General features: G+C 49.9%; 1 protein-coding gene across 7 annotated transcripts in view; it reads left to right on the forward strand.

The window, feature by feature from the left end:
- Positions 1 to 16,437, forward strand: part of LOC125950169 (A disintegrin and metalloproteinase with thrombospondin motifs 15) — a 140,436-nt gene that overhangs the window by 52,659 nt on the left and 71,340 nt on the right. For all 7 annotated transcript variants that reach the window (XM_049677879.1, XM_049677873.1, XM_049677876.1 and 4 more), the window contains exon 2: positions 5,314 to 6,008. In XM_049677879.1, the coding sequence (XP_049533836.1) occupies positions 5,693 to 6,008 (316 nt within the window). In that variant the 5' untranslated portion in view covers positions 5,314 to 5,692. The remainder of the gene's footprint in view (positions 1 to 5,313; positions 6,009 to 16,437) is intronic.

Below are 16,437 nucleotides of genomic sequence, written 5' to 3' on the forward strand. Positions count from 1 at the left end.
GTCACAAACGTCGTCGGGGGTGGGATGGAGGGAGGGAGGGTTGCTGATGGGCTAAGATGAATGATGGCGTGAAGTGGCCGCTGTCAGGTGTGTGTGTGTGTGTGTGTGTGTGTTTGTGTGTAGGTGGATGAAGAGTGGGCCCCATGGTGACACACAACAGGCGAAGTGGAAGCTTCGCACAGCGCGCGCGCGCGCGCAATCGAACGAAAACCGATTAACATGTGGCGTGATGTGTGTTACCTAATTGGCCAACCGGAAGGATTATCTTCGATTCTTCTGGCCAGTGTTACCGTTGCCGGTTCGCGCGAATCGGCGAATATCGGTAGCTTTACCTTTCCCGGGACGCTCCAGGGAAGAGTTTTTGGCCATTTTAAGTGGAAAGCCTTAAAGTGTTTTTTTTTCACTTCGTTTGCATTGAGGATGTTCCCGTAATTGCTTGGTGTTGATTATGCTAATCTGAATTATCAGAGACTAGAAAGTGTTGATTATAATTTATGAAATATCAAAATGGTTAATATTTCGCTTTGATTGTTAATAACAGATATCATTCCCGGATACATCGTTAGAACTACAGTTAAACCACTTTCCAAAAGCGTTTCGATGCTTACCTTAATCGTATATTACCCTGTATAAATCGTCCCATTTTCGTTTCTGACATGAAGATTTATAAATATTACAAGATGAAAGAAGTTTGCAGAAAAGAGGCTGTTATTACTCCCGAAATAGTATCCGCTTTTTGTCTGTCTAATGGAGGCGGTTGATTTGATCGATATTATATTCTGAGTGAATTATCAATAAGTGGCATTGTACTACTGTGTCCAAAAAGTAAGGTGACATTGGATGTATTTTGAAAGTTCCTTAATTTTTCTTCCAAATCAATTTTTTTGCCATCAATGTAATCCCTCCCAGACACAATGCATTTATGCCGACGAATTTTCCAGTTTTCTAAACACGCGAAAATGTCGTCTTTAGGAATGGCCTTCAACACCTTTTTCACAGCGGCTTGAATCTGCTCTATCTTGTCAAAACAGTGTCCCCGGAACGAAATTTTGTGCTTGTCTAATAGCCAGAAGCCCAATGTAACCAAATCAGGCGCATACGGTTTTATTGGAAGGATACTATTGAAAATGATGGCAAAAAAGTCACAGAAAACCAACGAAGTGTTAGATGGTGCATTATCGTGATCGAACACTGACGCGCTTAAGATGAAAAACATCCTTCCAAATGTAATTAGCGGATATGTTTGATATGCCAATATCATCAACAAAGTCTCTTGTTGTTAATCGACGGTTTTCCAACACCAAATCTTTGATTTTTTGGACGTGAACTGCATCGTTTGTCGTTGGTGGTCATCTAGAGCGTTCTTCCTCTTCAAAACGTTTCCGATCCTCCTGGAAGTCTTTCCACCAAGTGTAAATAATTTTTATTGACGTAGTATCGTCACTAAAGACATACTGTACTATTCGCATTGGTATATTTGCAGCAGAAAAAATATTTTTAATGCAAATTCCTTGTTTAAAAATTTGCGACATGGAGAAAAACGAAGAATGCACTTTTAGCAGTTCACAAAAAAATACGTATCTCAAACACTAGTGAATATTTTGACGTGAAACTTGCCATGGTTGTCAATAACAGTGCTGACAACATATAAAAAATACAAAACTAAAGATATCCATTTACGCGGGCAATTTGGACACCGTGTCACCTTATTTTTTGGACACAGTAGTATAACAATTTAGATGTCGTACCTTGTATAAAAACGGACGAGTCGTATATTTCAAGAAGAAAGACCGAAAAAGATTAAAGAAAAATTAACTTTATTATGTCGTGAGAATGGCAGACGACGACCCAGCCCGTAAAATCTTATTAGGCCTTCCGGATGGACAGAGAGAGGGTGTGGTAGACCCAAATCGAGATGGAGCGACGTGCTCGACATTGACTTGACGCCAGAATAGCAGGAATCTCGACTTCGATAATTGACGGCAGTCGATCGCGAACGGTGGCGGAATCTTCTGTGGCAGGCCAAGACCGTTCGTCGGTTGTAGCACCTGATAAAAATAAAATATTAATCCAAAATGAAAATTTGTAACGAACAATACCTGAAAAAAAAACAGGACGGGAACTATAAGCCTCTAGGTGGATCTGCTAACTTTCCATGATTGCACAATCTGATGCAAACCTAGCTCTACAAAACCGCCTTACTACTATTGGAGCAACAAAGCAAAGTGATTGCTGTTTGTTTGAGTGCAAAAACAAAATTTATAGTCTAGCAACACTTGAGATATGATTCTGGTTGAGCCGGAAAAATGGTATAAACCGGTAGAAAAGATTATTTTATGTTCTGTAGACGAAGAGGTCATGAACTATGCTGAAACTTCTATGGAAATACCATCGGGGTTGCAATGCACGTCTGCACTGGATGAACTCGGTGCACAGACCGAGTTGCAGCATCGAACACTGGAACGGCATCCGAGTAACTCGACGGATCACATCGGCTCCAGCAGCACCACCGCCACCAGCGGTACATTGGCTATGACTAGTTTGTCCGGCCAGCGCCCTTTTTTCACGATCGCAATCGCAACAATCCAAAACCGCAAACCCATTCCGATCTTATTGGTCCATTCCTATTTTCTCTTTCTTTTTTCTGTCGCTCTCTCGCGGTCAAGGAGCGATCGTCGTAAGACACACGGACAGTGTGTTTTCGCTTTCGTCTGTCCAATACCAAACCGCGCAACCGACTCGTCCGTCTTGCTGTGTGTGTGTGTGTGTGTGTGTGTCGCGTCCCGGACCGCGATCAGGCTGACCGATCTCGAGCGAACTTGAACTTGAACGCGTTGGCGCGCGCGAGCGCGCTCGCACACACTGCGGCTGGTGTGCCCTCGAGGTCTAAACGTCAACGCACTTCACCGGCTCCACCTCCCAAACAACCCCCTTCCCGCTCTTCTTGGCCGGCGTGCCTCGAACTTGACTTTTCACTTGATCGCCAACTCACGATCCCGACCCTGCGGCGGGCGATCGCGCGCGCGGCATCATCATACTACGCGGAATGGTTTTTTTTTTTGCGAACGGGGCCGAGAACTGGGCTTGCCTTTGCTGGGCGGCGATCGACGCGCGGACGACCATCGAAGCGCTCTAATGTCCGCATGCCGCATGCGACGGACGGACGATCGACGTTCGCGATCAGTTTCGCGAGCCAACGAGCGAGCGAGCGAGCGTTCGGTAGATAATTGATTATTAATTGGCGGCAGGGATCTCGCGCATTACACTCCGCAGCGAACAAAGTCGTCGTGGCCATGATGCGGATGCCCGCCGGCGGCCACCATCCTGGGAGTCGTAAACGCCCCACGGATTGCATGCGATTGCGTGTTTTTTTGTAATTCTTCTGCTGGGCAACCGTCGATGGCGTCGTCGTCGTCGATGGCGTCGCGTTTCGGAGGTTCAATGATTCTTTTGCGGACCGCTGGTTGGCCGGCGCTAGGTGGGCTTCGGGACTTTTGTTTGTTTATGCTGCGCAAAGCCCCACGCACGTTACATGTTGCCGTTTTCGGGCGCACACTCCAAGCGGTACGATCAATTAGGGTTGGAAGTCCGGGCAGGCCAGGCCCGGGATTCGGTTCCCTTGTGTGTCGTGCACCCAGAGTCTGATCCAAACAATATATTCTTGATCCCCCCCTCCCGCTTCCTCGGTAGCCAGCAAACAACATGTTCTGTACTCTTCTTTTCCTCCCAAAAAAAAAAACTAACAACCAACAACGCGAGAGTCAACAGTTTCGTCATCGCGCGCGCGCGCGCGCCCTCCAGGGTCCAGGCACCGATCGACGCACGACGTTAAATCGAGCATGGACGGCAACATGGACGCGGCGGACTCTATTCATCACATGCTCAGCGGCTGTGGCCGTGGACGTGGCTGGTGTAGGACGCGCTCAAGTGGCGCCAAATTAAGAACAATCGGAACTCCCTCGACAACCGCCACCAACGAACGCCAACACTCGCTTTCCGTTTTTTTTTTTCGTATGTTGGTTGTGTGTTTGTGCGTGTGTGTATTTGATTCGATCGCGGAAGGCATGGACCTCCCATAGCAGCAGATCTAATTAAACTCAATTAGCTGCAAGCCAGCGTCGTTTCGTGCTCTGATTATAAACTCTCTCGTAAAATCGTCTGATTTGCAGTGTAGTTAACTGGCGGTTGTGTGTGTGTGCGTGTGTGTGTTAACGCACTATCCTAGCTGACCTACCACTTTGAGTGCTCTCCGAGGAATTACTCAATTCCTCCGGGATCGTTCATGAAGCGCAGAAAACGTTCATTTCGTGATCCCCAATTTGGGGGCATGGGAACTGCTTGCAAGGTGCTGATGTCAGCTTCCTGGTATGGAGCTATTTTAAATTTAATACATCTTTTCATCTTTTCATCGGCTTGTTGAACATGGGAAACAGGTTTCGAGGATAGCGGACCATGATTCAAATGGTTCAAAAAGGGAATTGCGACGTACCGGTGGTAGACATTTTCTTCCAAGCAAAAAAAGGCCCCAAAAAACGTGTAAAACCACTCAGAGTGGCCACCCCACATCAAGATGTCGCTTTCTGATTTCTCGGATCCCCGCGATCTCACTCGCAGCTCACTCTACGCTCTCGTGTTGTTGGCCTAATTGCTTCGGGCGTTATTTATTGAAACGAATAATTAATACACGTCCTCGATACGCGAAATGAAAACCTCCAACCAACGTGTCACGGTGACATGCCATCTTCTTCGCCTCCTTCGTCGTCATTTTCCGCTCGCTCCACATGCTCATGACCTTCACGCTGGTGCACGGATCGTGGACCGCTTGGGCCGGCTGCAGGTGCTTTCTTTGTAGACCGATGAGACTGCCCGTGCCCGTGCCCGTGGAAAACGATGCCAAGTTCGCCTGTCACCGTGGCACGTCGTCTCATGAATTCCGCTTGGACTGCGCACTACGGACTGCGGCCGAAAAAATCGCGAAACCTATTTTCGTGCACCGGTCGCGTGCAGCGAGCTCTAGTGACCGCGTTTTTCCGCTTGACCCTGCCTGCGGCCTGCCGGCCTGCCTGCTGGATGAAAAGTAGTTTTCCGTTCGTGCTTACGCGATGCGTGACGTTTTTCCGGTTTTATTCCGGTCCACCGGGTGGGGGAAAACCCATCTCATTGGCGACAGTCATGCTGCTTGCGTGGGTTTTGTTTTTTGGGGGGAGTATGATCAGCGCACAGCGAAAGCGACATTTTTCGCTTCATCTTTATTATTTTTTTAAATTTTTTTTAAAATAATTTTCCTCTCGTTGGTTGTTCCCATTTTCCCAGACGGCCCCCGTTCGCGTCCGTGATTGCGTCGTTGGTGCTCATCTCGCCCCGGGGCAAAAGGCCGACACCTGTGTGATGCAGGAAGTGGTGATGCAAACGGAGAGGGACCTGCGACAGCGACAGCGACGATCATCGAGCAGCAACCATAAACCAACGCCCGTGGCCCACCGAGAGCCGTTGACAGCGCTGCTGACAGTTCCGAGTGTTGTTCCGGCGGTAAGGCGTTGCAGCTGAGCGGCAAAATCCAGACCAGCTGCCAAGCCGGCCGCGGATGCGCCCTCCAAGTTTAGTGTGCTATAAAGTGTGTGCGCGTGTGCTGTGTGTGTGTGTGTCTGTGTGCCACAAAGTATCGTTATCGTAGTCGGGCATCATCGTCATAATGACAACACGGTGCTATTCGTCAACGCGGCAGCGGATTTCTTCGGTGGTGATAATATTCGTGGTGCTCGTGATAATCGTCGCGGTCCTGGTGCACTGTTTTAGCTGGCTTGGCGTCGGTCAGTCCGCGACGGAACCATGGTTAATACGGAGCTCTACACCTGCCACACCGACCACCGCGACCACGGTGGAATCCCTGATGCGGCACCTGCAACCATCGCCCGGAACGGGCATACTGGTGGAGTCCGAGCGGGTGCGACCGTTCGAAACGCCACCGAACAGCGATACATCGCCGGATACCGGTAGCATCGGACAAGGTAGGCCAAGAAATCATTTTTAATTTGTTTGACTAACTCGATGTTTGACGAACAATTCGCCCGTGTATGGGGCCAACGTACATATGGATACAAAGCCAAACGCATTGGAAAAGAAACAAATTTTAGCCAATTGTTTTGGAGGAGGCCTGATAATTGTTTCTAAAATCTGACCAATCCAGAGTCTAGCAACATTCTTGAGACAATCCCCTTTCCCCTGCAACGCACCGTTCGCATCGTTTTTTTCCCGGATCCACCAAATTGTCCAAAACGTGATCGTGTGAAGCACACGAAAACACTCGAGCAATCATCGCGCACAACGCACGAAGCGAATGCACCGTAAATTGCATTCCCGGCGGTTGTTTTGTTTTGTTTTTTTTTTTGGTGTGGCCACGATGGCCACCGGCCACTTAACGAAAGGAGCTCGAAATACCGGTGCCCGGCTGCTTCGACACGCAACAACTGCTGTTCATCTGGATGTGGTGCAAGTGCGCTTCAGACGCACCAAACCCGGCCGGGCCGGCAACCATTTATCTTCCAAACGGCGGCTGGCCGGTCTGGTCACCGCACCGCATCGGGGCACTTGACAGGCCACAGGCTCTCGGTCCCTTGCATCGACGCTTCCGCGGCATGGAGCCATGGGTATCGATGTCTTCCGCGTGCAGCGTGGAAACGCCATTAGTAGCATAAACAGTGAACCCCACGGGTACCGATGATTTGCGCATTTCGAGTCGTGGTGCCTGAACGGTTTTCCGCGCCAAGGATTTACTCGTCCCCTTTGGGAGCTTAGCCGATTCCTGGCGCGGTCCCGGCGCAGCATTGATACTGTGCAGCGCTGCCTTGCCTTGCGCTGCGCGTGATGAGGCATCGTTTTATTGATTCATTAATCTCAATCAAACCGTCAATCTTCGATCATTTTCGCGATCGCGCCGCGCGTTTGGTCGTGATTTGGACAGCCTTTTTTTATATTTTGTTTTGTTTTGTTTGGTCGAAGTCGAGTCATCGAGTGCCGCTCATCGATGCCGGCACGATTGGAAATTTGCAAGCAACATCAACCGTACCAGCACCACCACCAGCAGCAGCAGCAGCAGCAGCAGCATAAACAATAGATCGAACTCGATGTGAAATCGAACCAAAATTCCATTCCATTGCTTGCAGCATACCGCGCAATGGTGCAGTGGTTCGAGGCATGGGAATCGCACTCCACTGTACTGCAGGGAATGTGCTCTCGTCCGAATTTGGTCATCACTTGAGAGCGGTGGTGCAATCAGGAGCGACGGCGCAAATCCTTTGACCTGACTGTCGAAATTGAGAGGAGTATGAGGACCCTCTTTTCGCGTTTAGTGATGGCGGTTCGTTTGGTGTTTTGGTAACCATGGGATGAGTCATGGAATGTAGACTTCCTTCTGATGGCACCGGTCTCCAATGTTAATGTGTTGACCGAATTCGACCTGGGAGGATTAAATCCAAATTATTTCTTTCCGAGGTACTTAGCAAATGAAGCTAAAAGTGCAGAAGATGCAGACAACGAACCCTTTCGCTTGCTGCGTGTCTTCCCGGTGCAATGCATCCCGATGACGCCTTGATTTCCTAAAGAAAGAACAACGAGAAGAAACTCTGGCGCAATACAAATGACCCACAACGGTCAAACGAAGCAAATGCCGCACCACCGCTAAGTACGGTCACTGCCGGGTGAAGAATGATAAACATTCCATCCTCCGTTCACGACGAGTGCTTCCGCGCGTTAAGCGACCGCTCGTGGCTCGCGTGGTTTTCGATGCTTCTGGAGATTTGCGGTCCAACCTGGCATCCCCGAAGCCCCCACCCCCCAAAAAGGGCCACAAGCAGCACCAAAGGAAGAGGAAATGTCAAAAAGGGAACATCGTGCATCATTAAAGCATAATTTTTCTGCGCACCGACGAGACAGCGGCAGCAGTAGCGACCGCACCGTATCCACGGAAGCCAGTATCCAGCTCGGCTCCAGCTACCAATTTGTGGAGCTCACCAGGCCTCGCCTGGCCTTCCACCAGCATTGCTTCTGCGTTCTGCTCAAGTTACGCTCGAGTTCGCTTTATTTGGACGCAAAAGAATGTTTCAGCATTCCAGCAGCACCAGCACCAGCGACAGCGACGGCGGGGCATGTCCTGATTGCAACTTGGCCGTGTCTTGCCCCTGTCATCACTTTGTTGTATTCCGTTCCGTAAGTTTTTGAGCATTTGAGCCGCTGCGCGCTTGGCGTGTTTGTTATCTCAATCGCTACCCGGCCCCCGGGGCGGGTGTGTGGAGCCAAGAATGTTGTTTAATCAATTTGAATAATGAAATCGGCTACATTCAGATGGGTTTTGATAAGCGCACCCCGTCTGCCGAGATGTTTCGTTGTGCGCGAGAGAGAGAGAGAGAGAGAGAGAGAGTCACGGAATCGGAGTCAGTGCCGATAAGGGAACGCAAAACGGCGCTTCCATCAGCAAGTTCAAGAGCAACTGATGGAGGCCTGGCCTGGCCTGGACTGGCCTGGGGTGTCTGTAGCTACAGCGAGATTATTGCTGATCATAGTGATTATGCAATTTAACCGCGCTGCGCGTACCAGCGTTCGTCTCGGTGCGTGGTGCGTGGAAGCGCAGTTCTAAGTTCGTGATTACCGGGACCGGGAGACGCGTCGAGTCTCGTCGCATACCCCGAATGCAACGCATTGTTTTGAGCCTCATCTTCTCCTCGCACGCATTACGCATACTTTTGAAGCTTTCCACGAATCCTTTGAGCCATATAAGACGATATACCGAGCAGCCAGCGGGAGAACGTGATGTGAAGATGCAATCGCCTTAGACCGAATATTTGAAGACGGAAAAAAGTGGCGTTTAAGTCCATGGATCACGCAAGATTCGGAAGGTTTTTAATTGTTTTCACATTTTGACAATCCCGGGTATTGGTTTACAAGTCGTTCAGTTCTGTGTTTTCACGCTCTGAAGGATATCATCCGACCAGTTTGACATGTGTTGCAGTCAGTCGGTTCGCGATAATCCTTCTTCTTAGCGATTCTCAGCGTGAGGTATCCCGACATTCACAAAATGGTTGCTACTGTAGACGGACTCCCGCACAGTATCATCGATATTGTGCTATGCTTGCAATATGCTTTCAATTATCGTTCTGCTTCTTTGCCAATTTTGCATGCCAGGAATTAAGATATCACGCTGTCGAGCAATCACGGAGGCTACTACCGGCTCAATCGTGTCTGGTAGTGTCTGGTCTGGGTTTCTCGCCTGCACCAACACGTACCGGACGGTAACGTAAGTGCCCGTGTGCGGTATTTGTGTGTATTGTGGTTTCGAAAAAAATCGTTTGATGATGGCTTACAGGGCCGCTTCCGGCCATATTGAGTTAATACGCGTAGAAAACCACGCGTCCATCCATCGCCTCCAGGCGGTTACAAACCCCGATATCTATCCGCCTCTCGTCTGACCTACCGCTGGCCTGGGTTTTCACTTTAACACTTTGTAAACGAAACGTGCCCTGCAACAGGGGCTTAGCAAAGTTCAAAACGATTACCGAGGGTGGGATATTGGATTTGATTTGTTTATCCTAGCGCGGGGTTGAGGTACGCTCTGTGGTGCTTGCTTTTTATGGGCTTCCAGGGGATTAGGATCATTTTTCATAATCCACTGGAATCGTCTGCTCTGTTGGCATTGTATGAAGGTATTATCGAGTTAAATGGTGAATGCCTGATGGTCTTTGCGATTGATTAAGCATTTTATAGAGCTTAGAAGAGTTACTTGAACTTCTTGAAGAGTTATGTTAAAGTTTCACATATCTGTTTTGTCTTCTAAATATACTCTAGTATTTTTTTTATTTGTTAATCGGTTTTTTTTTAAATAAAATATAACAATGTTAATATCTATTAATGGTATGTTAAACACTCCATATAGCAAACGCGGTTACATTTGCCTCCATTACTCATGTGCATCAAGAAAAGTAAAGCGAAAAACGTTGCTTAATCCGTTAAGTCAGCCGTATGGAAATTCCCTTCGGCAAATAACTTTATCTCCGACAGGAAAATCATCCATTTTCCCCGCAGTAGTGTCAGTATGACCGATAATACTGTTATGAAACGCGCGGTCATTCCCTCGTGCCAATGTGTTATCATCAATGAAAGGGAAATTTTGCGCCGACATAAGCGTCTTTTCCGCATCTTTCATGCGTGCTACTGAGAGACTCAGGAAGGGGGGGGGGGGGGGGGGGTGAGGGTATTCCTGCTCGATTTCAGCCAGTCAAACGCACGCATAATCATCGTAAGTGGTCTTTATCGTTGGAAGGAATAAGTTGCCCCCCGACCGCGAACCGAACGAAGCTAGCAACCCAGCATGAGCTCCTCATGTGTGGCCGTGTGCTGCTGAATGTCACTCATTCTTTCCCGTTTCCTCTTCCTTTACCTTCAATCCCGTTCCCATCGATCGAATGTAATATGAGCTTGTTCGACCGACCAAGCGTGTGAGTGTGTGTGTATGTGTGTCTACGTCTTTGTGGACGCAAACCAAACGCCCAAGCAACCCCACCGAGGACAGTATCATATTTAATCAAACCTTTTTTTTTGTCCCTCCCGCAAATGTCGCCGGAATGGTTTGGCCTTGTTTCCGGCTGGTTAGCGAGAGTGTTGAACCATATTATATTGGATTCGACTTTGCGTTAGTTAATGTGGAATAAGGAATTTCTTTGTTCCTTTCGTCTTTTTCTTTTTATTCAGATACAATAAACGCAATTTGCAGTTACCAGAATCCAATGTTCAAATGTCGATAAATCAAAAGAGAATATTGCGACCTAAATTCAAACATAAAAGCAGCTAGATAAGATGAAATTATATATAACCTTGAATAATCAAATCGACACACTTCCACAAAACCATGTGTGCCATTGGCCTTCCTAATACAGTTTATTACCGCTATGCGAAGCACGTGGCCATAACACGGACAGCCAACCCATAAAGCCCGTGATGTAACATTCGTCTTCTTTGAGCACCGAAACCACCAAATCACCCCGAGTACGGTGAAATGCTGAGATCATGGATAGTTCTGCGAATGTAAATCGGGGAAATGAACTTTTACGACTCGCCGCATCGATACACGGCGGCCGGTGAGATCATGATGGGCGAACCCCATGCCCATACTGTTCGCCATCGGTCGCCATTCCCACGGATATGCTTGGATTGCCAGATTCGTTGGTCTATGAAATCAAGACGAAAGTCTTCGTTTCATGATACCACCGTACGCTGATCGTTTTAGTAGCGAAGAGAAGAATACCCATTTCCGAAGGGAGTTTCGAAGTAAACGAAGATGGTTCGATAATTATTGTGGGCACGATGACCCCCCCACGCATTGCGTGTGGTCCAAACGTTGTAGGAGGCTTCCCAAATTGGCTCAATCCACCTGTATTCTCCTGCAGCGATTGATCTTACGTCGCTGTGATGCCAACTGTCACAACAACGAGTCCGCACGCGTCCACTAGTCAGAACTCTCGTTGAATTGACGTTGTAAACATGCAACTGATTCATTCATCTGACTTCCTGATGCCTAACGCCCATAACAACGGACGCCTCACGCAAGACTGCATGCTCCCGGTTATGGAAGGTTGTACTCCCGGGAGTTGGCACCGTCGTACGTTGGTGGTGGACCTTACGTAACTGGCTTCTGTGTCTTCTAACCTAACTAAGTTCTAACCTCAACCTGTGGGATGGTCCAGGTTGCCACCCAGGTATCTGAGATCGGTCCCAAACACTACACAAATCACTCCGATGCCCGTACACGCCAGGTCGGTTACAGCTGGCCCCCGGGAAGCTCGATCCGTGGCAACGATTAGCGACGGACCGGCGTGGTGTGGTATGGTGTGGCCGCGCTGTGCAATTATCACTTTGCAAAATTTATCGATTGACAGAATGGTTAATTTATGGACCACTCGCTCGGACGCTCGGACGGACGTTTGCACGGCTTACACGGTTGCAGAACGACCGGAGAACGATCCTAAGCGGAGATCTTGGTGGACCCCAAGGCGCTGTTCGTATGCCACACACTGGAATGGTTGAAAAATGGTTTCGTGCTCATGTTGTGCGCGCTACGTCCGGCCTGGCAACACCGATCCTCTCTACGCAGTCTGTCGAACACTGCTTCTGCATACACAACGCAGAAGTCGTTCGTCGTTCTGCTGCGGCCGTCGCCGGATAGTCTGCCACACGGCAGCGACCAAGAACGCCATCCACCATCTGGGCCCATCGGCGTGATCTACACGCGCGCGTTTTTTTTGTCTGCGTCCGCGCGATATCGAGGGCAAACAGAATCCGATTCCTGTCGCAATGCATCCAACGGTGAATAATTTATTGCGCCTTACCACCACTACCACCACCACCACTACCACAGTTCCACTCCGCGGCCTCGGAAATGCGAGGCTTTTGACTTTGCGCTTGTCGGTATCTATGTATGTTGCCTCTCGCCGTTGCCTTGAACTTTGCAGCAGTGCAGACAAATCCCACTTGGGGCGACGAGCTACGCGAGGAGTCTCGGAGGTGGCAGATTTCGGTGCAGCTCAGACTCCCGGCAGTGTGCCGGTTCGATGCTTGGACAACGGTTGGCATAATGATCGATTTGGTCTGGAGCCTGTCACAACACACTACATTTGTCATTTGTTCAACGGCAGTTTATCAAAAACAAAAAATTAGTCTCTTTTGCATTTGTAGTGACCAATCCCTGCGAGTTCTTTGTGATATTCTAGAGGCCTTAACCTCCTGCATCATCAACTGATCTGTTCTGACTCCTTTCGCGCACACACCTGAGACGATAAGACTTTGGTAAACTTATGGAAGTTCCAATCTCCGGTGAAAGGAGCAGCTCTGGTGGAACAAAAACGCTACTCCCAGAAGCATCAGCAGCAGCAGCAGCAGCCAGTTGGCGGCTCCATCACGATTGCAGTTCATCCGAAGCGACACAGACGAGAAGATCTGGCTAGGTTTTAATCCACCCACCCGTGCGTCGATCGCGATAAGCGCGACTACCCAGACATCGCTTCTGTCTGCGGCTGCGACTGCGGCCTGGTATTGGTTCTGTGAAAGCTTAGGATTATTTATGTGACGCTTGATCCAACGACCACCGTCGTCTTCCGTCTGTGGCCGATATCCCGTCCGATCACTCGAAATGCATCATACACGAGAGATGCAAGACATCGACATTTCTGCAAACACCCCCTTGCCATTCCACGCAGTAGTGCCCTTGCTTCGTTAGTGAAGCGGATTGAAACAGCGCCAGACACACGCCGCATTGCGTTAGTCGTCCCACCCGATGTGGCCACCTAATCGCGCTACGCATGCCACTTAACACGGCTGTCGGATGTCGAGCGTTGCAGCTGCTGTTGCTGTTGCCTTCTGCTCCGGGTTAGATATCCGCTACAGGCCCCCGGGGCACTAGAGGTTTGATTTTCGCAGCCGAGTAATTCCGTTAGAACGCATTAGCGGGTCTGTGTGCGCTGGTTAGCGCAACCAAACGCCCGACCTCACCTCGAAACTCCTACCACTAGCCAGCACTGTTGCTGCTCCTGCTACTGCTGCTGCTGCACTCGCGCTCAGTGTATGCGCAGTTGCAACCCATTAACCTATCGATAAGATGTATGGTAAGCAAAACCGCACTGCTACTGGCGTTTGCCCCGCCAGTATGCGCGCTCGGTGTAAGGTCGAATCGGCTCAAGTGAGTTGTCCAAATAAGTTACCAATTTATGGCAAGCTATTAAGACGTTGTTTTGGATAGCGTTCGGTTTTGGGAGCGCCCGTTTTGTGTGCAACATTGTGCAGACACACGGTCCAGGCTGGCCGTCGAAGGTCGTCGAACACATTGTTTTTAGATCTCGCGTACTCGCGATCTCTGAATCTGGAGTAGGGTGGCAGTGGTCAAGCCGGAACGAGAAACTTCCGATGTGGGAGTGGAAGACGAACGAGGCAGTTTAGTGTCTAGACTTCGGGGAGCAAAGCGAGACATTGACCAATTGATTATTTGTACAGGTGGCCACTAAAGAGGGGATGCTGGCTTGGGTCAACAGTAGCGCGGACGCCGGGCGACTAAATCAGGCCAACTATTTCGGCCCCAAAACCGTCGACCCGGCCGTTTTTGAAGCCCAGAGCGGTCCCAGGGACGCTGCATATGCGCATATGGCTTTGGGCATGACTTCATCGTTTATGATGATCGCGTACCGTACTGACGAGTGGCCCCCGGGGAGGGGGCCCAGCCAGCACGCCATTAGGGGCCAGCCGCCGTGGCCGGTGTTTCGAAAAGCAGATACTACCAACCCGCGGCCCCAAAGTGGGATCGTCGGTGGTGGGTTGTTGTCGTCGTCGTATATATGACCTGCATCCGTCACTCTAGGGCGTCTGCTCCTTGGCCTTAATTGGTTATTGTTCTCGTCGGATCGGTTCGTCTAGGAGTGAAGAGAGTGTGCGTGTGCGTGTGTGTGAGCGAGAGAGCTAATTCGCGGTTCGCCCTTTTTCCTTTACCGTCCCGCTCCCCCTCCCCAGCCCGGCTCAGGTCCAATCGGTGCGACGCTGGCATAATCGGGTTAATTTACGATCCAATTTATAAGCAATCTCTCGCCCCAAGTCGTTGAACGGCAGAGTGCAGAGTCACCCAGATTTCGCCAAGATTTTCCACGGCAGAGCTGCGGCAGCTGACATTCTGCTGTTTCTGGTCTCGGCTGCTGATCTCTCGGTCTCGGATCCCTCATCGGGGCTACAAAAAGGAAAAGAAACAAAACCATTTGCACCTCATTGCCGGCGTCGCCCGATGCAGATTTCCATAATACAGCGCAAATCCGATCGGAATGGTCAACCCAAACCTTGGTTGGTGGCAACCAAGAACACTGGCGAATCCTGTTAAAGAGCACGGGTGAATGCCGAGAGGGAAGCCTCACCTCAATCAATCTAGATCTATGTGATCCGATTAGCGGAGACGGTCCGGTCTTCCGGTTTGTGTTGGCCACCGCTACCGGTCCGCTGCTCTTAATGCTCTTAATTGGCGCAGCGGCTTAGTCAAAATGCGCGTTCGCTGCGACGAGGGGCACAGAAAGAAAAAAAAAACAAAGCTCTCCGGGCCAGCCCAAAACAGTCAGCCCCAATTGTATCGTAAATTATGAAATGAAGCCTCGTAGAGCACCACGTCCCCCATTCGCCCTCAAAGCGCTCGCGCTCTGATTTCGCAATCGGGCAAACACCGCACCACCACCACCACCGCCACCTGCCTCCGTGGACAATGATCATCCGCGCGGTCTGCACGCTGGAGATGGCAAATTATGCGACAGTGTGTTTGGAACGATCAACACGATGGAACTGTTGGGCTGTGCTTTGCGCGTGTGGAGTTTCGCGTTCAAACGCGAATGCCGCCCCCGGGGGGGGAGGGGTGTGTGAAGAAGTGAATTTTCGTGTACCGCCCGTGAGCGTGAGAGAGTCCGGCTGTCGCGGTAATCGATCTTCCTTTGAAGGTGTGGTACACTGTCCATCGGTTGGCGATCGGTCGGTGGTAGTTTATGCGGTGCGACCGTCTCACGGCTGGGGGGCTTAAGCGATGGCGCCAGCTAGCCCGCGATCCGGCATTTCAAGTTGCGGTCTAATGGATTTATTGGCTGCCAATGCGCATCCTCCTAATGTATTATGTAGAGACAGACGCTATCCATGGAAATGATAAGAATGAATCCATAATTACCGCGAAACATTGTATCGTTCTCGGGACCCCGGTATTCGTCGGATCGTTGGCGTATCTTAAGTCAAAAGCTGGTTTTTTCTTTTTGGTGGGTAAAATCCAACGCTAATGCCGCTAAGAAGTGCAACCGATTGCAACCAGTGTGCGTGCCTGCATTACGCGATGGCTGGCTGCCTGGCCGGCCTGCCTGCCTGCCTGGTCGTGGGCTGAGCTCCGCGTTGTTGTCGTCTGCCAAATGATGGACGATCGTCTGCCGTCGGTTGCAGTTTTACCGCCCGCTAATCGATCGTTAGAATGTTCCCGCGCTCTAGTGTGTGAGCTTCGAGGAGCAGCTGGAGGTTGCTGCTTTCTCATGCAAAAAAAAAACGGGGGTCGGCGGACATTTTTGTTCATTCATCATTCTTACCTCGCATTGTAATTTATCGCAAGACGGTGAGATTCTTCTCAGTCGTGCCTGCGCTTGGCGGGCCAAGCCATTCCGCTGGCCGCTGTGGGTTGGTCTTTTGACTGGTCATGAGAAGAAATACACATTCTGAAACCGAACCACGTACGGAATACACGATCCATCCTGGGTTGATGAATGGAATGCAGGGAAAGAATACAAGGAAAACCAGACCTGAAACGAGAGCGGGTGAAGCGAAATTAACAACAAAAAATCAAAGACAAATTGCTGCGGCATGCGTCAAGTCTACGCATTTGGTTGCTACCAACTATCGGAG

Source organism: Anopheles darlingi, chromosome 2 (assembly GCF_943734745.1).
Source record: "Anopheles darlingi chromosome 2, idAnoDarlMG_H_01, whole genome shotgun sequence".
Classification (NCBI taxonomy): Eukaryota; Metazoa; Arthropoda; class Insecta; order Diptera; family Culicidae; genus Anopheles; species Anopheles darlingi.